Below are 24,347 nucleotides of genomic sequence, written 5' to 3'. Positions count from 1 at the left end.
AAACATATATATTTATTGATACAATTGATAAAAGTGTTTAACGAATAAATGCATATGTGTAATGATACATCTTTTTATACGTGTGTGCTTCCATATGTACCCGCTCACAGGTATTTTATGGAACAGTGTATGTGTAATGCTGAAAAGGAATCCCATACCTGCGCACCGAGCATCCCACACCTGCACACCGAGTTTCCTTCTGTGGCATTTCCTTTGTAGTGGCCTAAGCAGAGCGATTCATGTTGCTTTACACTGGTTTAACTGTGTAACACTAGTAAAAACCTGCAACCATAAGCTTTGGGGAGGAAGTGTGCAAAGTCTGCCAGAAGCAAAAAAATAAAAGGGAATTGCTTTTAATGTTTTAAATGAATTGGGCACTGAGACTCCTTTCCGTATGGAGGCCTGCAATGCTCTTGGCAACAGAGGGACCGAAAGGCCTCACAGCTTTCCACTTGCACGGCCAAAATGGACGCAAGTGGCACTTGGGAAAACAGGGACTGACAGAAATACAGAAAGGAAACCTTCCAGAGGGAAAAAATATGCAGGCAGAGCCAGCATATGGGAATGGACTGTTCCCTTTCTCCTTCCAGGTCAGCTTCCTCTGTAGCTCCCACACCTGCTGTGGTGCTTTGTGTACTGGTAAGCCCTCCTGAATCCGTTCTGCAGACACACTCCTATTATCCTTGGTAAATGAGGCACAAGTAACGCCCCTGGGAATGATCTACCTGTAGTTATTTGCGCTGTGCCATACGCTTTTGTCACTATGCCTCTGCAAGGAGTGATAAGAACATTCCCGCTTTCTCCCACGTAACATCGCCCTGGCAAAAGGGAAGGAGGAAGCTGGGATGGATGCTCAGTGTCTGGTCCGAGCAATATGCAGCTATGACAGTCATACGCTTTAAAGCACTAAAGCTGTTTAAATGAAGTGGCCCTTGTGGCACTGGCAGCTGAAAAGTCATCGCAGTGTAACAGATTTTAACCCAGCTCAGCAAAACTGCTGCAGCTGGATTACCTGCTAACGAGGAGCTGCCCCTGGGACAGCCCTGGCAAGAAGTTGCAGGTAGGAGAATCCTGTTTCCCCCTCCCCTGCTCCCGTTTTGAGGAAGGCGAGGCATACGGAAAACTCTACCCTTCCTCAAGTGCAGCTCGCATTCGGCAAGTTCAGCTTTGCTGATCTGTATGAACAGCCAGGACTCGCCATTTCCCTCTGACTCCCAGTTTTCTTGCTCCTACAAGGGACTACCAGCAAGGTGGCTGCACCCTGCCCAGAGGGCTCCCGTCACCATTGCCACAGATCACAGACTGACACAAGAGCCTGCCTCTCTGCAGCTGCTGCACAGGCCAGGAAAGCAGGCTCTGCATTCAAACAGCATTAGGGCTACACCGAGTTTTTCAACAGAGGAAGAAGGGCTCCAATCCCACTCCCAGTGAAGCTGAGAGAAAAACTTCCACTGAGATGAGATGACACGGCATTGGGCCCCACGGTGCACACACAACATGGCGACAGATACAGCTTGGTAATTCAGGTAACTGAACAAACAAAAGTTAGTTTGCAGGATGCAACGATGAATGAAACAACGTTATTTCATCTGCCATGAACCAAAGAATCCAGAGCACAGGAAAATTAATGTTAAGTAACAGTACAGGGAAGGATAGAGGACATGTGAGGAGAATTAAACAAAACATGCAAAAGAACTAGACTTACCACAGCCTTGAATAAGATCAAAAGGAGAAAAGAGCAAATTTCTGCATTAAAATCTAATTAGCAAACAGAATGATTCACATCAATCTGTTGTTTACACATCTTATGATATCAGAGTAAAGGAAATCGTATGCTTGCCAAAACCAGGTCTTAAAGGAACATGCTGGATTGCTACACTGGTTTGTAGTGGAAGAAAGCACAAAATAATGCTTTGAGGATGCTGAAGCACAGCAAAGGGAATAAAACTACGGTATACTGCACAGAATCAGAAGTGGCCTGAAAGCAGAAGTCAGAGTCAGAAACACAACAAAACGTCTACTGCATACTGCTCTGCTTTAAGTTCTATTAGAGGAGAGCACCATATATCAAAGGTGTCTTATCTGTTTTTATTTAAGTTTTACTCTGAAAAAACCTGCCCTGCCTCAGTCTTGGTTTTGCTTGATGAAGTCAAGAGCTAAAGCTGACATACAAGTCTGTTCTCTGTTACACCACTAAATCCATAGCAGCAGTTTACACAGATGCAACTGAGTGCTCTCCTGAGTAAAATCCTGCTTGGATTCTGACCCACAAGGCACTTTCTACCCCATGAATTCACTGCCAAGTGTTTCCTTGTTTCAGCTTCCCCAAAATACATCAGGATTAGAAGACCATAGCTGAAATCTGGGAATCTGCAGAGACAAAAAAATGCAAGTTGGCTTACCTGCCCATAAAATGCAACACGGTAGTATCGCCCAAAGAGACGTTTCTCAGAGTTCACTACTTCTGCAACCTTCAGGTAAGAGCGGTGGATGTCATAGTACAAATCAGACAGCCTCTACGTCAAGAAACAGGGAGAGGGAGGTGAAGTGAGAGCATGCAAGTACTTTGGGAAACGCCACTACAGCTCTGCACAAGCACGGCTTGCCTTCACCGGATTCCCAAACCTTTGCAAAGTTGGCTGTACACACTAAGGGAATAGTTTAACCTTGTTAGCAGTCACTAAAAATTCATTTCAAGGTTTCTATCGTTTTCTGGGCAGTTTTGCAGCAGTGGGTGCCTTCATGTACAGGAAGACGAGCAGCCCACCACCAGGCAGTGGGGTGGTAGGGACCTAATAAGAGGGCAGACAACCCGTGTCCTACCTGCTGGTGAGAGCATGGGTGCCAACAACTCCAGTCAGCTCCCACTTATTGCTATCTACCTCTTTGGTGTTTTTTTTTTTTTTTTGTTTGGTTTTTTTTTTTTAAATTTAAACCCAGAAAAACTAGTAAAAAAGATTATCATCTGGTGATCCATTATGTATTGAAATTGTGAAGTAAATAAGAAATAAAGAAACCCTGGAATTGTGAAGAAATCACACAATTTATTGGCAGTTTCTAAATACAACACAAATATGCTCTTGGTTTAAAAACACATATAAAAATCCATTGGCTAACACAAGGTTTGTTTGAAATTGTTTTGCTTGTTTACTGTTGTATTGATGCTGAAAAGAAGGAAGTAAGACATCAGGGTGTTTTTATCTACAGCACAAAGTATTAAAAGGAGAAATTACAGACAGGAAGAAAAAAGCCCATTTCTTTTAAAGAAAGCACCTATTTTTCCCTAAAAATTTTGATCTTTACCATTGTCTTAAGATAATTGAAAAAGGTATAATAAACCAACTTACTTTAAAGTCCCTCTGCTTCTCAAAAACAGCAATGATAGGCTTGTTAACCTCAGCAATAAGCTCGTATCTTTCAGACTTCCACAGGTATTCAACACACAACTCCAGCTGCTCCACAAGAATATTCTGCAATTCCACAAATACGAATAGTTCAGTGATTTGACAGCCGGTGGCATTTAATTAATAACAATGCAGCAAAAGCACATACAGAATAAAAATGAAATAGTGGGTATCTTCTATATTAAGTTTTATTTCAATGACACCATGTTTAATCAGGTATTGGTGACCTAGCTCTTCTTTAAATAAACCCCCTGAAATAACAGTAATGTGAAAATATTTGAATACTTGAGAACTCATTCAGAAGAATGGGTTTGCTTTGTGGGCTCCCCCTTGCCCTGACTTCCAGCTCTGGTACTTCATGTTCTGGTTAGATAAACACCTACCCCTGCTATTTAGTACAACAGCTATGACATTTTACTCAAAAGCTGCGTGCCTTTTAATACAGTGTGAAGTACACTACTCTCACTATAATTTGTTGTAATGTGCACAGACATCTATTAGAAATAACACTCTGTTAATATAAACAAGTATATAAATGTTAATGCTGCTGACCTCATTATAGGGAGTATCTTGCATCCCAGAGTCTTCCTTCATAGCACCTTCTTCTTTAATGTTGGGGGTAATGCTCAGAAAAGCAGGCCATCCCATGGAAAATAAGCCTTGAAGTGCAAGTCATAACAATGTCAATTAATGACTGAATAACCAGGTAAAACTAAAAGTTATTGGATGCCATTAAAACAGAATTGATTTTATTTGACTGGATTGATTAGTTTTTTCACAGCCCAAGTGATGAGAAGCACAAATGGAACTGACTGCGTTTATGGGACTATTACACATTCTCTCTGTGATATAAATCCACTTGTGTCCCGGCAAAGGGTAACTGACCTTTTCCTGCTGCAATCTTATTCCTCTCTTTGGAATTCCGGTTCCTTAGCTGAACTGTGCTGGCAGCCTCGTAACGCTACACGGGCAACGCTCTTCTGTACAGGAATTACCATCGCAGACAGAGGCGAGACAATTTATACTTGTCAAACCAGCGCTGTGACGGCCAGCCTGGCCTGCAGGCACTAGACACTGTGCGCTGGGACCCCCACTGGTGCCACCAGCCAGGTTTGCTCAGGGAGAGGGGCACACGCGCCTTTGCCGGGCTTGGGGCCACCCTGGCAGCACCCCCCCATCCCGCCCAGGTGAGTGGGTGGCCACAGCCCTGGCCGAGGGGCTCCCTCACAGAAATCTCAGGCTGGTGGCAGCAATGGCCGATGGAAAGGCTCTTAAAGGTTAAACCTGAGCTTACAGTTAGTGCTTGCAAAGCCGGGCCTTAGCGAATGGCTGCAGAAGGAGCGACTTACACAGGTATTGCACGTTACAGGTCAGGCAGAGTCCGACCCATGAATATTTTACTACCCCTCTTGGACGGAGAAGGTAAAACTGCCAGTGGGGGCAATGAAATCCTGACACGGTTCGTGTTCAATTTAAACGTACTAAGGCACAATTAAAAAGCTAACCTTTACACACTGAGACAGAGGGGCTCCATCCCCTCTATCAGATTTTGAAAATCGTTTAAAATGACCCACAAGTTCTTCCCTCCACCTACTGCGATCTGTTATTAATGCTAAGTATTTTACCACTAGTGAACAATCTCCAAAATACTGGTCTGCACAGAAATCTCCCCGCTAAAAGGATGCACTTTTTCACCTCACCCACAGACACTTCCAAGTGTAATCGGAGAACTACAGCCTTTCCAAAACTAAATGTTTTCTCTTCCCCAGATATGTGCCCTTGCCCCTAGAAATTGCTCTTTGTAAAAATGCTAAAATATCTCATGCTGATAATTATTTTGAAATATACATTTCATAAACTAAATAACCATTGGCATAGAAGCATTAAAAAAATATAAGCCCGCACTTTATTTCTCTAATAAGCATCACAGATTAAAAAAAAAATAAATCTTAATATCTGGTTATCCATACGTAACATGATAAATTCCACCCCCCTGCCCTCCCATCTTTGGGTTCGCCAAGGAACGGGACACGGATTTGCATGCTAAACAGCAATTGAAATGAGAGGGATTTCTGTTGTCGATGAAGAGCAGACTGCTCTCTTGCTGAAAAACCTCTTAACCAGACAGATTCTGAGCAATTCATCAAACCAGCCAAAGAGCATCAGGAAAGTAACGTATAATGTTTCTGACATTACTTGCTTCCTATTACAGCCATCAACATGCACTATAAATATTTTTGCTTTGGTAGATATTTTTCCGGATCAATTGGAAAACAGTAATTTGATTCCCTAATTATGTTATTTGACCCATAAACAGCCACGGTTAGAGCACTCACTTCCTCCATTGTGAGTTGTTAGTAACACATTACTATCAGAGACTTGACCATCTTCCAGGAGCATACGTGAGGTACAAATCTTTTCCATTTTCCAGTAACCTATGATAGTGTAAGATGGTATTAGTACACCGCTACTCGTATGTGTTAATACATGCATATTTAATAACGACAGACTAACAAGTGAAGCATTCTCTTTTAACACTCACTTACTAAACATTTAATTAACCCTCTTTACCCAAAACACACACTTTCACTGTTCCAGTGCTAAGATGAGCATTTATGATATATTTTAAAAATAAAATATTTGGAAAGAATTCAAGCAGCTTTAAGAATACTTTATATATAAGGAAGGAAAGCAGGACAGCCAAACATTATTTTCAACAATAATGTTTATACATATATAATTGTTTTTGCATATGTTGATCTTACCCTTTCTTTTCAGGTACTCTGCAATGAGAGCGGCGATATGAATATAGCACATAGCGGCCTGTAATAAGAGACCAAGACACATATATATGTTAAAGTACGTTGTATGAATTACCGCATACATGTCATAAGGAGTGCATACTTTCATCAGTCAAGCCATGCTGCAAAAAAGGGAAGACAAAATTAATATAACCGTTTAAGAGAATAATGGATTAAATGATGAAATCCTTCTTGATTGTTGATTTTACTAGGTGTCTTAGGTAAAAGCATAGATTTGCTCAAGAAAACCATTAAGATTACTTAGTAAATCCGATATTCCTGGGCTATGCACTGGAGTTTTGCATCACCCATTTTTTTCATTAAAAGGACAACACATTACAAATGAAGTTCCACTCCAGTGCCATGGTGGGGGAGAAGAAAATCCTTCATGAAAGTTATGCACCACTCATAACCTCATCTACACTACAGCTACTGGGCCTGCTAGGCTTAAGCAGCAGCGATGCTAATGTGATACTGACTGTAGCTTCTTCATCAGACATTTTCAAGTCTTGCTCAAGCCTGTATCTGGTAGTCACATTTAGGCAAACTGGGATAATAAGCATTGTATCTCTAGGTGTTTTTCAGACCGGTCTTCCTCTCATTTCAAGCATGTGAGAAACACTGTATGATTCTCTTAAATCACTACTGTTTGATATTCAGAGCCCTTTTCATCAGAACATCTCAACTCAAAGACAAATGGTTTTCCTGTCAATTTATTTACATTACCTCCGATAAATCTCCATTTCTTGCATGAATCTTGGCCATGCTTTCAAGCCACGTCCTACGTAATTCAGGTGTACTAGCATATGAATTTGCTAGGCTGTACTGCAGATCCACAAGCATCTCGGGGTCTTTCTCATGCTCCTTCATCTGAGCTGTGGCCATCAAAACCGTTCTGATGCGTTTGGTCAGATCCTTCACCTCTGCTGGGAAATTAACGTTCTTTGGGAAAGAGAAGCAATACATCACTAAAACCATCCAAAGAGCTACATGCAGCACCCCTGAACGAGCTAACGTCCTTCTTATGGAAGACCTTCTTCCCCTTCTCTAATTCAGTAGGCTTTGAAGCAGGGTCACAGTTCCACCGTACAGACACACTGTACTCAAAACCTTGATTTTTTTTACTGATATCTCATAGCACCTCTAGATATCCCAGGCAATCAGCAACAACTCGGCTGAAGTCAGCAAACTGAAACATTTGTTCCTCGGTTGCTTACTGGATCCAGAACTGGATTCTCATACACTTTCTGCTGGTGAACAGCACCGTGCACTACAGATAGTCCTGCTTAACTACACTCACAGCATGCTTCACCACAGTGAATAAAGCACAGCAGTCTGGCTCCTGGCCTTTTCACACTGTGCAAGATTAAAACAAAGTCCTTGTATTACTCATATCAGCTGTTCCCAACATATTTAACTCAGCTCTGCAGTTTCTCATTTTCAGACGGGCAATGAAATAAGTTTCTATTTTCAGACTTTCCCCCCCTCATTCCCTTTGTTTAAGAAGTAAAATATCCAGAAAAATTAAGTGAAATTAAATACTCCCTTTTCTGCCTCACACAGAGATAAGCATGTTACAGAAGCAGTGTGACCTGACCGCAGCACTGGGAAATCAAAGCTGGGCTTTGAAAACAAATACAACTGTAACTGCATCTTATTAAATAAGACATCAAATTACTTATGCTAATTATCTACCAACTTGCTAACACTACCTTATATCCTAAAGTCACCCTCAGAGAAGGAAAACCACCTCCAAAGTATAAAATTCAAATGCATGTTGACAAAAGTGTGGATAGGAATTGTAAAAATTAAAAACTGGAATCCTGTTCCAACACCTTTAGTACAGACAATGAATACAATAGCAACGATAACTAATCTAAGAGCTTAAGTGCCTTTCTCAGGGCGTTAGCAAGCTGTTACAAAACCCAACTGTTGTGAATGTTTTTGTGGCACATTTACTGAACTGACTAAAGAGACGATTTGTAGACTCAAAACTGTCAATTGCAGTTGTGTTTCTTTAGTCGCAATGCACGATATCTTCTCTGCCATCAGACAAATGAAGAAAATAAGCAATAAATACAAATAAAGTAATTTTCAAATAAAAATCTCTCTTCTTTTGTTTTAAAAATTATTTACAGTTACTAAGCTTCTGAGCCACAAACATTTTTGTGAATTTCAGGCTGCCTGAAAAAGGCACACTAGGAAGGCATAGGTCAGTGTCTAATAAAAGCCAGCAATTTTATTCACTCATACACTTGCTCCTCTGAAATTGTTGATATTTTGCAAGAGGTAGTGATTGAAAAAAATGTTTCTTACTTTCATCTGCTTGTCTCCATTAGCAAAATTATTTATAATTGCGAGTGAATGTTGAAAACGAGATCCGCCAATCCCTGAATCCGCTATCAGCTGGCTCACTGCTTTGATGAGCTGTATGGGGGGGAGAAAACACAGGCTGCAATTAGCAAAGAAAAACCACAGTTTCTGAATAGTTTTTAATCCCTACTTTAGTATGACTTGATGTACTAGGGTAGCAGAGATGCACTTTTATATATGTCTTAAGAACATAACATATACAAACGCAAGGACTGTGTGTAATCTTTCCACTGTCTGTAATTGCTCGCATTCTGCAGTGCAGGTGCGTCATTACTGGACTTCACGTTTCTGTTACTATGCTATCGGATCCTGTTTAGTTCCTCCATTCATTAGGTATGTTCTCACTGCTGTAAGCAATGCACACGAAGCAAGAATAACCATTTCTCCGGCTATTTATTGGCTATGTGGCTACATTCACAGCTGTTGTCTCTCCCTGGAACAGAGCCGAGCAGTCCAAGAACAGCAGAGAATCCAGCCCAATGTCTTCAGACTTGGCAGCAAAATCAAGCTGCCACAGGGAACTGCCTGGCTGAGGACTCCAAAGGAACTGGTTTGCTACAATGCATAAAAATATTAATGATAAAACCCAATGCACAAAGTCAAATAATGATGATCTCAGACTTCACTTACCTGTAGATGGGATCTGACTATTGATTTCTGCTTGTTAAATTCAAAGTTCTTTCTCATGAAAAAATAAAGAAGAGCAGATGCTTCTGTCTGGGTTGAACGTGACCTATGGTTACAACATTTCAGGATTTCATAGCAGAGTGAACCACAGAGATCTGCTTGTCCTTGGAAGAATGCTGATGGGAACTATTGGCAAAAAAAAAAAAAAAGGCAAAAAAACCCACCATGTACATGTCTAGCGCTACTCTTAGGCCTTGACACAGTTATTCGGAGTCAATACTTTTTTCTGTTAAGCTTTCAGTAAAAACAACTGTCCTGTATTCATTCACACCAGGGTTTAGTGAAAAGATTAGCCACTGGCTAAACATAATCCCATGTGCAAATTAAGATTAAGTAAAAACTGCACACAGGTTTTCAGACAAACACTCTATGCAATGCAGCAATCCAACTGGCCTCCAGGAGGGCCAGACAGCAGCTGGCACACAGCGAGCAGAAAGCAGAGCTGCAGAGAATGCAGAATAGCTAACCAGGAAAAGCGTGTGTGCTGTTCGGCACTACTAGAAAAGCTGTTCAGGAGAGAGAAAATACTTTGAATAGCAAAGCCAGCGAACTTCCAGTGCTTAAGGGTTTTAACAGCAGGAGACAACAGAACGTGAAGGATGGCTCCCCAAACCATACCTTCTAGTTATGAGCAGGGTGAATGTAAAGATGACAGAGAGAGGAGAGGTGGGAGATGTACATACTGGCTACAGATCTCAAGTACCACCCAAGAGGTTCTGCTGCAGGAACCACATCTGATGCCTGCTCCCACAGAACTACGAAGAGAGAATTCAATCCCAAGTGCTACAGGATGAATGAAAAGGGTGATCCTGGATATTTATTCATCCTCCCCACTGTACAAAGTTCTTCCGTTCCTGGCTGGCTGGTAAGTAATTTAAAAAGGTCTGTGGATGGTTTACTCTGTTTCCCCCATGTCCTCAAGCTACTTTACTGGGAGAAGCACGATTTCCTCCTTCGCCCTGAGATAACCACCAGAAGGAAGCCCCATGGTTTAAACTGATCTACATCTGAGAGATCAGGCCAGGCTCGCTTATTCTCAGTTCCCCGTAGCAATTGTTATCTGTGTGTTATGTCCTGGTCAGTTTTAAAAGGATCTCACCTAAATCTATGCCTTGGAAATCGTGCAGTTTTTGCACATGGCACAAAGTGTCTAATTGTCTGTGATCTTTTGCATATGTACCATGCAAGCAAATAATGTTTGACACATAAGCATGTTTTTTTCCAAAAACTGTTCTATGTTGAAAACAAGGTATTTTTAAAGCTGTATTAGTCTGCATGAACTTTCAGTGAGGTGTATGCAATACTCTCCTGCTAGCTCCTCTGGGGACAGCTGTAATCACTGCTGGATTCTGCAACCCAGGTATCTACCGTGAAAACCATGGATGGACCTCTAGGTTTTCAAGCTTTCTTCCATGGGTGGTAAAAGCACGAAAGCCAATGATAAAGGCAGAAATCACAAACCTGGATATTGCTTATCTATTTACAAGTTTCAGTTAGTAAATTTTTCATTTTCCAAAACAGAACTAATTTGTCAGATTGTGCTTCTCTCACTTTTAATCACAATAAATCAGATCTTTGTCATCAGTAGGCATTAATACAGCGAAGTTCAGAACTCTTTCAACATACCCAACTGTCCTCAAGCTGCTCTTGCTGTAACATATTAATAGGTCAGACCAACAGGATAAAACCATAGTTACCTTGCCTACAAACAGCCGTAGGGCAGCAAAGACGTGCTTGAGAGCTGCTGCTGACTGGTTGATTTGCAAAAAGAGCATGTGTGTGTCAAAGACTTTCTTCATCAATGCATTCTGGCAATCAGACTGCTGCAGCTGCCTCTGAAAAGTTCACAGACAAGTCAGGACATTTGGGTTATTAAAGTGAGTAAATAGAAGAGGAAGGATCTGCTTGACTTTACATCAGCATGTTCATATGGAGATCTTTTTTCAGTGTAAAACCTCTGTGGATGTGGCATTCCCAGCTTGCTGCAGACCCTTTTAAGTTGCAGTTTTTCAAGGAGAGCACTTTCCTATGCCTGTACTCCTACTTGTGGATGGTATACATTAAATTTAAGGGCTAGAATGGCAGAAAGGAGACACTAAAACGAGCTTCCTGATGTATTGTAGATGTGAGATCTTCAGCAAGTCATTTGGGCCAATATTTATGGAGCAATTTTTAAAGAGACAAAGGATCTGCCAGCTGACTTGAAAAGAGAGAGATGCTTTCTGTCTAAAATCTCTGAAATCTAGTGGGATAAGCATGATTCAGATAAGGTGATGTCTTAGTAGATGCATGGTGCCCTCATGCAAAGCAGGGCTGTACATAGCCCTGAATATGCAGGATGCCCTTCTTCCACATCCTTCAATTCAGTTTGGGTACTCTGAGTCAATTCCTTCATAAAATACATTCATTGAGGACTGGCATATCTTACTTTCCTATCCTGCTGTCTCTGGCATTTCAGGTTTTCTGTATGCCTGCTCCCCCAGGCCTTTCTTCCACCACACATCCCACATGGCACCAGTTCAAGCAGAAAATAAAACAACAAAACATACCTGATGATTCAGAGTGTAAAGACACAACAGGTCAAGGATTGTGAGGGAAACTTCCGTAGCAATGTTTGCCTCTGTGTCTACGTACTGTACAATGTCTGTCTCATTGGAGCTGCCTGCAACATGTAAAAAGCAAGATGACAAATGATCTTCTGAGTGCAGTTAAAGATGACGTAATTCTGCAATCTGGTCATTAGGTCTCAGCACAGCAGAGATGGGGTCCTAACTGTACATGTAACCAAAGCGGTATTTTGAAGAAAACTGCTCACAGGAGATGAAAAGGGAGAGAATTTGAGTCAAATTTCACCAGCTGCACCAGTGATGCGAGTATATCCTTCATTGTTTCTGTTTGTCCCCAAAGGAGGAGAGAAACCTAATTGGAATGTGGGATAGATGACTTTGATTTCATCATTTAAAGAACCATCTGTCATGAGAAGGTAATTTTTACAGCTAGATCTAACAAATGTAATATTTCAGCCAGTGTACATCTGCTTGTACAGCAAGGTACATAACCAAAGATGCAAGAGATGCTGGGAAGCAGAGAATAACTTGTCATTAAGGCTATTTAAATATTTATTGTAAATAATTTTGTTTCTAAATGACCTTTGACCAATTTTAGGCTCAGATTTCTTAATCTCCTGAAAAAGAGGCAGAGTCAGCAGCTCTATGTTTAGGCTCTTCTCTTTAGGCTGTCTTTCACTGGCACTCATGAAAACAGATTTGATTGTATAGAGCCTGATCCAAACCCCATAGAATACCAGAGGGAAGGAAATATTTTTTTGTACTTACTTGCTGTGCTGCTGTCTATCATCTGCAAGAGTTTGGGGTTAGAAAGTGCATTTTTGCCACGGATTATTGGTAATGTTTGAGATCTGTGATGCTTATGGCCATCATGACTAGAAGTAGAATGCATCCTGAAACGGAAAGGTACCATTAAAAAATAGAAACAAAGAATAAACGATCATGCCTATACAGAAGTTTTCCACGTTAGAATTTTCTACAGTACTTCTCAAAGGCTAAGTTAAAAAAACTGATGCCGAATTTTTCAGAGAAACAAAAATGAAGAAGGAAGTCAATGAGGTGGACAAAACGAACAGATGTGCTGTGATTTCTTGAGATCACAAGAGATAGGACACTCACTGAGCACTGAAAAAAGGCATCAGCTTAAATAGCTGGCTGATGTTTAGAAAACTGCCTCTGGGTGAGGAGAAACTGAGGCGAGTTCTGTAAACTCAGAATACAAGAAAAATACATCCTGCTCATGAAAGAACTAATACAGCTTCTATGAGGGGAAAAAAATGGTGACAAGCTCACAATGACAGTAAAAATATGTGTGTGTTTCTTTTAACTCTCTTTGATGTTGACAAACACATCATTAATTTATAATGAGAAGCTTCAAATGAAAAATACCAATGCTTATCATAATTTTTGAAAGGATTTTGAATTTGAAACCACTATAGAATTCAGCAAGATTTAACATTATTAAAATACACCTTTATGTAATTTATTTTAAAAAAACCATAGCTTCCTAAATTTGCATAATTTAAAAATATTCTAGGACATAATTACTTCCTGCACCTAGCTAAACCCTGTTTTACATTGGTTATTTTTACAAAAATAATTTAGAAAATCAACATTTCAGTTTTTAAAAAAGAAAAAGTTCCCAACACAGGTAAGGAATTGATGGCCAGACTTCTGCCAATCAACGTGATAAAGTCTTTCATTAGCGGTCACAGGGGAAGGATTTGAGTGAACAGCCTGGCAAATTAATGGATTTGAAACGTGGATATTTGATCTCAAGGGGTTTTTTTTGGTGTGTTGGTTTTTTTTTGGGGGGGGGGGGGGTGTTGGAGGGAAAGTCTGGTTTCATATGAACATTTCAACAAACTGAAATACATAAATGTAAAAGTGCAAGTTAGAGCTGATTACTGGCAACACTTCAACTCCCAATTCATCATCAAAAAATGCTCTGTACTACAACAGGCCAAGCAAATAGCCATTTCGAAAACAAATGTTGATTTGTGAGGAGGTAAAGTGTGAAGGCCCTGGAGACAACAGAAACGTGATTTTATTTTCTGGATTGCTACCATGTTGCTTCATCTGCAAACATGCAACAAAACGACAGTCTCCTAAAGGCCGCTTGCCAGTTCCAGCTGCTGTAATGAAATCAGTGCTGTTTCATCACAACTGCACAGTAGAAGAGCAAAGGAAGAAGTATGGTAGAGAAAGCACCTTTTTTCTCCCCTTTGTTCCATTCCAAGGTACATGCTTATAACAGTGAGCATATTCTAGCTATATGCAAATGATAAAAATCAATGACCCAGGCTCATGAGGAAGGGGGACTTCCACACCATGCTCTTAGATAGAACCACAGGCTGCACAGAGTCAAAAGTTTGCTTTCTTTCTAGGGTTTTACATTATTAACATGAAAAGGATCCCACTTTCCCCTAACAGGATCAAAAATACTATTAAAGGTGCGCTGCACCTGCAGCTTATTACCACAAAGTTGATAAAAATGATTAGATCTTGCAATGTTTAGACTAGGAAGACTGAGGAAAAAAATAAAAAGACTAGGAAAGAAAGATTCTCTAACTGGCAACATGGACAGAACAGTGAAGGACACTACGCTTAGCAGCATGGAAGTAAAAAGATGGTTGTCAAGCAAATCTACTCTTAAGTTTGACTCTGTGTTGCTAGATACTTCCCCCTCCACAAGCCCACGTTATTGGGGAGAAACAAATCCCCTGATACTCTAAGTGAATTCATAGATAGTTACCCCTAAAGCAGTAATTCCATGAAAGCGTAAGGTTGTGGACCTATGGATTCCTTCAGGTTGGAGAAAACAGTGGCTTATCATTCAGCAGGGATCTGATCTGAAAACAACAGCTACTGTTTCTGCAATACTTAACAATATTGACAGTAACTAAGAATTCTTCTGAACATATTTTAAACAGCTTATAACTCAAGTTGAAGTAAAAGGGCTCCATTCTTCCACGATTTCTGGCTTTGGGGCTCTGAACCGTGCTATGTTGTGTCAATCTCTTTTCAGCCACCACTGTGACAGTGCACAGGGGCTGGAGGTGACAACAAAGATTGTGGTTTTATAGGAGTTAATAATACAATGTGTCATTACCATTGCGAGAGCAGACCCGATGCCTGGCCAGAAGAGCTCGAACCTTTCAGGGTTCCATTATTCTGGGTGGCCTGAACAAACTTAAAAGCAGCAGCAATTTTCCTGTTAAGAGAAAATAACTGTTAATCTGTTATGGAATGTGATGCTGATTTTGCCTGTCTCTGAACAATAAATACGGGCCTGACAAAACCTGCCACGGAGCATGAACTGGTTCATCAGGTGACCTTTTGTTTTCCTACAGTATGACAAATAGACAAGTTCACAGTGGTAACATTAAAAATGAAACATCAACTGGGACAAAGCGTACATTTGACATTTTACAGCTGGAACACAATCTCATACTTTTTCAGAGAGTGGGTAGAGACAGATGATTATTTTTTTCTTTATTACTGTGGAACATTTATCTGTGCCCATCAAAATTATGCTTTCCATCATATGGATGGAAAACACAGTGTCCAAGTTCCTTTGTTTGGCGTATACACAGAATTACGTTTGAGAATGGCCAAGTATTTTGGGTTATAAATGCAATAGTGGTTATATCATCACATCTTGTACATCAGGTATATACCCAGATGTCCAGAACATCATGATAACATTGTTTGCATGAAAGAAAAAGAGAAGCATACATTGACTGCAGTATGTCAGACTGATGTTTTCAGAACACTGATATACTATTAACCTAATTTAAGCCTAATGTAATGCAGTATTATTCAAATACTGTTAACGTACAGTCTATGACTAGAGTATTACCTTACAATATTGCGTTTTCCTAGATATCTGAAATTTTGCAGACAGACCCTGAAAGATAAAACAACACATTTTATGTCTACCAATGGCTTCCTAATAATGAAAAAACACTGAATCTTTGTGCCTCAAAGAGACCTGTAGTACAGTCCACCACCATAGTGGTGGACTTGGAAGTCCTGGGTTAACGTTCGGACTTGATGATCTTAAAGGTCTTTTCCAACCTAAATTATTCTATGATATGCATCTCCTAGAAAGCAAACAGAGCAGAATGCAGCAGTTCCCAGCACGTGGATACACAAGAGGTGGCACTACTTTCCATATCTTTGTTCCTTTTCTCCATGGTTGAAGATTCCTGCTTGGTGAGGAGGCAAAGTCAGTGACAAAGACTTGGTTGCAAAAGCATTGCTTCTTCACCATTTGAAGTTAAATAACTTTCATTTCACTTACGAGATAATGAGCAAATTCTGAAAACAGCTACCTGCGTGGATTCTGCAGACACAGACTGGATTGAGCAAACTACCTTGGAGATGCCAAAAGCAGGCAATCCTGCATTACACAGCTTTTCGTATGGTTTGAAAGTTTTGGGGAGCTAAATACTTCTCTTTTCTCAAGGGAAGAATAGAATCTCAATCCCAAATGGGAAAACTACTGTGAAAATGTCTTTTAGGAGAAACATCTAAAGATTTATACCCCTTGCTCATGGAAATGGCCAACGTATTGGAGGATATGGTAATATCTCATTATGACTTCAGAAGATTAAGGCAAAATAATCTAAGATACAAGAGCTATCTCAGCCTAGTCCACTAGGTGGACAAACCCCAAAAGAAATTATTTGCAGCAGTCACTTTAAAACATCAACACATAACATAAAATCAACCAAACGCCAAGTGAACTTACTCTAGAATGCTGAAAAAGTCTGTTATTTCTGAGAATGGTGCTCGCAACCAGTAGGAAATCAGTGCATCTAAAGGGAGATATGAAAATACATTATGTATCTGTTACAGAGAATTAAAACTTGACCCAAAGCCTGTGAAATACATTGATAATTGTTCACATTTAGCATTTGTTTGGATCCAGCGTTCACAATATTTTACAACAACATAAATTAGGTAGTGAGTACACATTTCTTTACCTTCTGAAATGGTTTTCATAATGTGAAGGAAACACATAAGAAGGCTTCTAGTTTCAGCTTGATCTAACTTGTCAAAACGAAGAGTTGATCCAATCAAAGACAAAGGTCTCATGATCTGTTGAATTGACAACGAAGGGCCTTGTTAAGTATAGTGACAGGTTTCCACCTCTGGTAATTGTTTTCAACATTTGCACATGTACCTTTTCACACGTGTCAGTTCTCTCACTGTTTTTTTCATTGGTACTTGGGTTAGATTCAAGACTTGCTAAGGAAGCTCTGGAGTCAGCATGGTTTGCTGCAGAGATAGCTATTGATGAAAAGGCTGTAAACAAAAATCATAGCAAACATGCTAAACTAAAACATTTATGGATACAAAAACTAACAAGGAAAATGGAAAACTTAAAAAGCGTCACGTGCTGGATTGACACCAGTGCTTTGAAATTCCAATAGCAAAGCTATTGATGGGTATGTTTAGTACTGAAAACATGCAACAAGTTGAAGTAAAATGATTCAGTTGCCATTATTCATGGCATTAAAATGGCCTGTTGCATTCTGTAAGGCCTGACCTAAAGCCATAAAAATCAGTGGAAAGGTGCCCATGCACTTCCCCAGATTTTGAAATGGGTTTTGGAGGAAGTGACCAAAGTAATGTGTGTTTCTATCCTTTTATTAAGTTTGGAAAAAACTAAAACTACTAGCCCCCAAGAGACTTCAGGAGTTTTCACCAGAAACCTTGGAACTATTCTTAAGTCAGGCAGAGGCTACAAGAATGAATTCAGGCACAGGGATTTGTAAGAGCCTGAATATTGGCATCGTTCCAAAGCAGGAGAGTAAGTGAAGCAGTGGAAGACAACTGGCTTCACAAGATAAATAAAAATCAATCCAAAAATACCCAAAGGGAAGAGAAACATTGCACACCATGTTTCCCTGAATATTGTACAAAACGGGTTAATGATATCCTCCATGAACACTAAGCAGAAAGCATGATGGATTGAGATACACAGAAATCTACCTGTGTGCATGTTCAACCTGTCATTTATACCTGCTATAGAGTTCAGAACATCTTTGGAAAACGATGTGTCCACAGAGTTAGCATGTTTCATTGCTGTCTGGCTCTGAAATCCTCCAGCTGTGCTCAAGTCATCCCTAGATCCCTGTATTTCGAAACAAACAGAACAAACTCCAGTAAATTATATCATTCATAACTTTCACAATGACAACACACCCAACAGGCTTTTGTCAGGCACTGAGCTTGAAAAGCTATTTTCAGTTGTTCAGACATGATGGCCTTAAAAGATCAAGGCTTGCCATAATATGCCAAATAGTTACCTGCAACATGAAAACCTCTCATAACTGAAGTTGTAAAGGACAGATCAAGTTTAACCGTGTTTGCTTCTTGAACCCTAGCACAGCATTGGGAAAGGAGCATTAACTGCCGTTAGCAACCATCACGTGGAACAGGATCATTTGCTAGAGGGACTGAAACACAACGCCCCTGCAAAAATCTGTTTCCAGTTTTTAAAGCAGGGCTACGATTAGAACACATCTAATCTTTTGAGAAATAAACATGCTCCTCCACATGTGCAGTTTATACAACCATTTTCTGTGGTGGTGAAGACGTTTTATGATGTTCATACGCCCTCACTCCTTTAGCTACTTGGCCTCCTGGTAGAGTTCATGGTCCCTCTGTTGTACCAGTGACACTGCTCGTGGGTTGATGATGTAACTCTCCAAAGAATCTGTGGCAATGGAAATTTTGCTTTTTTTTAACAACATCTCCCAGCTACTCGCCAAGGGACCTGCCTGGGGAACAAGGTCCTCAGCCCCCATCCCGCAGCACCAGGGAAGAGGTACCGGACAGACTGGCTGGGGCTGCAAACCTCTAACTTTGAGTTTCCAGCCCCAAGACAACCAGTGCCCTGGGTCTGTTCCAGATTCACAGTCAGTACCCTGCCTGTACAGACCCCCAGGGCCCTGCAGGTGCTCTGCAAACTGAGAGTTTCCAAATTAAATATTGCAGGTGAACACAAATCAGCATTTTCAGAACAGTATTTTCTTAGCTAATTTGTGACCAGCATAAAACTCAGACCTCTTCCTACCAGACTGACTAGATCAGACCTCCGTTTGATTCCCTTCAGTGTTCTGAAAAATCATGTGAATTACCTGATTGGAAGTATTGATATTAAAAAGGAACATATCCTTCATGTAAATCCTTGGCATATTGTCCAAAAGCATTCCATAGAGTGGCATGTACAGGTTTGCTATTTGTGCCTGTTTTGCCTAAAAAATAAAAGATACAACATAATCTTGAAGAAACTAATTAAGTATACACTAGTGGCTAAGATATTTTCATATATGTTTAAGCTACTGTATGAACAAGCAAATGAAAAAGAATAGACAAACAATTTCTTTACCGGCTCTGCGTATCGATCATCAAATGAATGCTTTGCCATTAAGTTTTTAAGCACAGCCAAAGCTAAGTGCCTAATATCCTGGTCTTCTTGCAAGGCAAAACCAACCTCCCGCAGCAGGACTCCAATTAGAAAATGTTTGCGGCAAAACTCATTGGTCAATGTGTACTCTGGAATATCTTGGAACAGAATGGACAAGAATGCTTAAATTAACTTAAGGGTTGCATAACCCCACCTCCCATTTTCCAAATTTTCAATAGCTTTTATTGATTTAAGCCACTGTTAAACCTTGATTTCCTGACCTGACTGCCCCACTCTGCTGCCTCACTTGCTAGAGTGAATTAGCCTAATAATATTATTTCTCAAAATCATGCAGTTTTTACAATTTAATAAAAGACAATTTATATACACATTCCCATATGAGAATCTCAAATGTTTTGCACATACTAAGACTATCCACTTCTTCAAAGCACAGAGTCCAAATTTTTGTTCCCATATTCTAGCTAGAAAAGTTCTAAACTAGTGATCAAGACTTAATTCCACTTTTGAAAATGGCAAATAATTTTTGCCTAAATTTGCCACAATTTGGTGGCAGCAGTCAAAGTAAATCTTAAAGCTCTTGATGCACAACTCTGCTTGCTTCTTATGTGGTCATCTTATTCATACCTGATGTTCGATATTCCTGTGTTGATTCTGAAGGCGTCACAGGATCTTCATTTTTCATAAATATAAAACAAAAATAGGTAAAAAATCAGGCATTTTTTTAACTTATTAAGTGCAAAAAAATGTATTTGCTTTGTAACTTTTTTCCAATTTGACTCAAATTTGAATTAAACAGCTTCTACTGTTAAAGAAAGCCATGAGTGTCAGAACTGAACTCACTTTTTGGTGCTGAAAACTGCAGCAAAAATGAGGACCCACAATTTGAGAGGCGATTCTGCTTTCCACTGGAAGTTACCTTCCCACTCTCAGCAACTTAAAGGACCACATCCCAAGTGAACTCCCCCGAGTACACAGAAAACTGTCAGAACTGGGAATTGTGCCCAGGGCTGAAATCCCAGCACCTTTGAAACCAAGAGGAAAAGCACCCAGCACTGGGCATTGGCCATGAAGTCAGGTTCGAAATAACAGATTTCGGTGCACCAGATGGAACATGTGGTGGCTGCTGGCTTTGGGGGATGGGCAGGGTGGATTCACTCCTGTGGCAGGGCACAGGCAAAACCTGTTCTTTCTTCTCTGCAAAACGTGGGTTACACACAGTATCCCCTGCCCTGAGAAGCAGCTCAGGAGGTATAACTAACAGATTAGAAATGGGTCTCTCTTGCCTCACTGCTCCAGGTAAAACACTGCAGTATGGGGTGACCATTAACGTTCAGGCTTGTCAGAGGCCAAGAAAATAAATGCACTTGGGAGAAAAGGGCTATTGCAAGGGACCTGCCTGCCAGTTCTAGAGACAGCCTGGAAGCAAAAGTACCAATGGCCTGTTATCTGGGACACAGATGTTTCCAAACTCCTGCTACATGTGCGGTTCAGATCATCTCCACAAAGGAGCAGCTGTCACACGGACAAGTCATACACCCCACAGCAGTGGGCAAGCCTATTCCCCAACAGCAGTTTCACAACTCCTTTATCACTGCCCCAGCTTCTGCTCCTTCCTGCTGTACCTGTCCAACCCCTTTCCCCAGCTCGCCACCTCCCAAGGCTACTGCAGCTTTAGCAATTAGTCCTCACAAAGAATCCAGTTTGCTCACCTCAACACTTCCAGCAGAACAGTCACCTCCCGCCGCCTAACTGGGCTGTCAGGGGGCGCATTTATTTATAGGCGTACTGAAATGATGTTATTTTTATCTCACTGCTGAAGTACCACACCTGAAAAGCCATTCAGGGCTTCTGTGCCTGATGTGCAGACACGATAGTTCAGAGGGTTAATTATTATCTGCTCTTTGAACCTCTCAATAATTCACCACTGTAAGAAACCGTTTCGGGGTGGTGCCTTACCAGGAATGTTGGAAGATCGTATGGGCAGGCACAGAGGGATAAAGTGCTCATGGTGACAGACTTCTTGGAGAAAGTCAAATTTGAACTGATGTAAAGTCTGAAAACCAGAACAGGCAATGGTTCAGTTCACATTAAATCAGGGAAAATGGTAAAAGCTGCACTACTGCTTCAGCTCTGCCTCAGAATTCGTAATCACACCCAACAATGATGCCAAACTGCACAAATAATAAACATTTGGGTTTCATCTCTGTTACCAAACGAACTTGACACAGTCAAACAAGCTTTTTGGATTCCTGAACTATGATTTTTCATTGAAGATGGACCGATAAATACAAGCTTGATCCAAGCTAAATATTTAAGGTATATTTAAAGCTACGCTGGATCTTTTGATGGTATATACTACAGCATACAATTATAGTGAAGCAACTTCTCCAGACCGCACAACTTTGGGACTGCCATAGTTATTATGCCTGCCTTTTTTTTTTTTTGTGTGTGTTTTTGTTTTCTTTTTTCTTTTCTCTTTTTTTTGGTCAGCCAAATACAAAGCTTCACCCACACAGGGCAGATTCAAAACCTATTGATAGTGGTGAAAACTTCCTCTCTTGATGCCACTGAGTTCCAGCTCTGAGGGATTTAACTATTATATAATTTTGGTATTATTTCCTCAATATCTCCCTCCCAAGAATCTATTTGTGATCTTTTGTGGAGCCTTGCAACTATTTCACAAATCTAAAATTTCCACTATATTGATGTGCCACTGAGATATAAAGATAATACACAACATCCAGTAAAAAATTTTTATTTCTGTCTTCTCAGCTCACTCTGCTCAGCGGCAGAAAGCAGTCATTCAGGACTACTGATACGACACTGCATCGATCTAGGTCAAACATTGGCCCTAGCATTAGAAAGCACTTGTAAAGGTCTTATTTGCCCTGCGTTTAAGTCTGTCAATCCCTAAAATTAAATTGTAGCATTTCTGCTGCCACCATTGGGCTAGGATACCTGGAACATACACTTTTCAGAATCTACTGAGCAGTGGATGGTGGGGAATTTTTCCCTGAAATGTTTTATTGCATTGCAGTACCTCATCAGCAATACAGCTGGACATGCAATTCAGGGTCTAATGGCAAATAAATGAAGCACCTGAAATGCGTTTCCCAAGAGGAACTGTGACATTTTGAGGGAATACAACAACGAACTGAATTCTAATGAGGTATTTCAACTGTTGAGTAAGTATTTCTCAAAACAATGTTTAAATGTCAAAATATGGAATACCACGAGGGATATTTCTGTGGAACAGAAATTATGGTCCTTCATTCACGATTGCAGTAAATTCAAACTGCAATGTTATAGACTGATATACCCACAAACTGTTTATTCAAGCAGCAATATATGCTTTAAATTCTCTGAAGAGAGAGGTTAGATTGCAGGATTGTCTTTTTGATACATAAACAATCCAGTTAAAGCAGCAAAAGATGCACAGAAATACATTCTGCAGCACATTTACATGACTGACTCTTGCTTAGGCGTCTGAAGGAAATGAAAACAATGCAAGACCTCTCTTTCCTCGAGGTCAGAAATCTCCAATTTAATTTTGTGGTTATTGTTTTCAAGTGCTGCAAAGACTGTTCCAGTGGTACATCTGTCTCAGCTCCGCTTCCACACACATTGCTAAATTCTGCTCTGCACACTGACTAATCTCGGGCTTTTCCACTGGCCATTAACTGACTTTAATTAAACATCTGTTCTTGTGGTTGGATGTATTTAGGGAAGTTTGAAATGTGGAAACAATTTTCAGATTGCATAATAATATTTACAGACTTATAGACTTCAGGCTATAACATTGATACCGAGAGGCTCCATTCTACATCTGTTCCAGAGATTAGGTGAAAGATGCAAGTGCAGCATGAAGTTGGTTTTAGTAAAAGCAAACCAGACCTGGAGTAATCTCACTCATTACCTACAAATGCCCAGATCACCATTAAAAATTTATAAAAGTTAATAGTTTTGTAAGCTGTTTTGGGAAAGATGAGTCATTCAGAGTGCATATCTTGAATACATTCTGTTATCTATCGTCTTATACGCTCCCATATGACAGCTTAGAAACCCAGCTATGGAAGAGATAAAGCCTCTGACTCACCCTGATGAATGAAGAGTAAAGGAGTGAAGCTGAATAATCTGAGGACCTCTTGCAGTTTGAAATTTATTGTTCAAACTATATCACTGACTATTACAGAAGAAATCCAGGCTGCAGGGAATTTTCCTCATAGCAAGCACAAACTGATTTGGAGAAGATTGGTTTTCTTGCATCATCAATGACATAAGACCATACCATTCATTTAAAGTAACAGAGATGTTACGCTCTCAATTGGAGTTTACACAATTGTAACTTGTTCATATGTCTTTACTTTTAAATCTCCTTAAAGAAAATTATTGCCAATTGCTGCTGATATTTATAGACCAAACCACAAATGTACTTACTCTCCAAAGAATCACAGCTTAAACTCAGCCTTTTGCTGAGTCTTTGCAGAGTCTGCCCCTGCAGGGCTCACTAAGCAATAGTTTGGACGTGGCTATTTACTCCCAGAAAAGAAGGTAGGTGGCTCAAACCCAAGAGGTTTTAACACGTATTTACAGTAAATACTTTCACTGACTCTAGTTCTGAGCACGGTGAAGCCATGGAACAGATCATAAATAGTTGCAATGTAAATATTCTGTTAGCAAGTCACTCCAGAAAAAAACAAAACCAAACAACAACAAAAAAAATCAAAACTATACCTTGCTATCTCCTGTTCCAAACATACTTATATAATTGTTGACCATCTTGAACACAAATCCACGATCCATAAATGTAAAACAGCGCTAAGAAAAGGGGGAAAAAAGAATTATTTTGCAGCCAAGAAGCAGTACATGGCCTCACTTACCCGGCTGTTTGTCTCGCATCATCTATAAACTTGAATTATTTGTGCAGGTGAAGTTAGTCTTATAGCAGGGCAATGAAAACCAGAGAACTGGTGAATCTGGCTTGATTTTTTAATTTGTTTTAAGTAGTAATAAGCTGAACAAACTTTCCATTTTCACTGTGTCTACAGTCTGAAATAACTATCAGTGTGTA

The 24,347-nt window shown here is 40.2% G+C and overlaps 1 protein-coding gene across 11 annotated transcripts in view; it reads right to left on the bottom strand.

The window, feature by feature from the left end:
- DOCK10 (dedicator of cytokinesis 10) overlaps positions 1-24,347 on the bottom strand; it is a 162,657-nt gene that overhangs the window by 12,143 nt on the left and 126,167 nt on the right. For 9 of the 11 annotated variants that reach the window (XM_056357890.1, XM_056357891.1, XM_056357894.1 and 6 more), the window contains 22 exons: positions 24,011-24,094; positions 21,233-21,329; positions 19,901-19,945; positions 19,238-19,413; positions 18,987-19,103; positions 17,866-17,977; positions 17,024-17,145; positions 16,824-16,938; positions 16,589-16,655; positions 15,695-15,742; positions 14,945-15,046; positions 12,601-12,725; positions 11,815-11,927; positions 10,963-11,100; positions 9,209-9,391; positions 8,522-8,632; positions 6,932-7,147; positions 6,170-6,227; positions 5,741-5,839; positions 3,957-4,063; positions 3,348-3,470; positions 2,403-2,516 (listed from right to left, as the gene is read on the bottom strand). In XM_056357890.1, the coding sequence (XP_056213865.1) occupies positions 2,403-2,516; positions 3,348-3,470; positions 3,957-4,063; positions 5,741-5,839; positions 6,170-6,227; positions 6,932-7,147; positions 8,522-8,632; positions 9,209-9,391; positions 10,963-11,100; positions 11,815-11,927; positions 12,601-12,725; positions 14,945-15,046; positions 15,695-15,742; positions 16,589-16,655; positions 16,824-16,938; positions 17,024-17,145; positions 17,866-17,977; positions 18,987-19,103; positions 19,238-19,413; positions 19,901-19,945; positions 21,233-21,329; positions 24,011-24,094 (2,472 nt within the window). The remainder of the gene's footprint in view (positions 1-2,402; positions 2,517-3,347; positions 3,471-3,956; positions 4,064-5,740; positions 5,840-6,169; positions 6,228-6,931; positions 7,148-8,521; positions 8,633-9,208; positions 9,392-10,962; positions 11,101-11,814; positions 11,928-12,600; positions 12,726-14,944; positions 15,047-15,694; positions 15,743-16,588; positions 16,656-16,823; positions 16,939-17,023; positions 17,146-17,865; positions 17,978-18,986; positions 19,104-19,237; positions 19,414-19,900; positions 19,946-21,232; positions 21,330-24,010; positions 24,095-24,347) is intronic. The other 2 variants (XM_056357888.1, XM_056357889.1) reach the window with 2 other exon arrangements.

The sequence above is a fragment of the Falco biarmicus genome, chromosome 13, assembly GCF_023638135.1.
Source record: "Falco biarmicus isolate bFalBia1 chromosome 13, bFalBia1.pri, whole genome shotgun sequence".
Taxonomy (NCBI): Eukaryota; Metazoa; Chordata; class Aves; order Falconiformes; family Falconidae; genus Falco; species Falco biarmicus.
The sequence above is the reverse complement of the archived record's forward strand: the minus strand, read 5'-3'. Positions and strand labels throughout refer to the sequence as shown.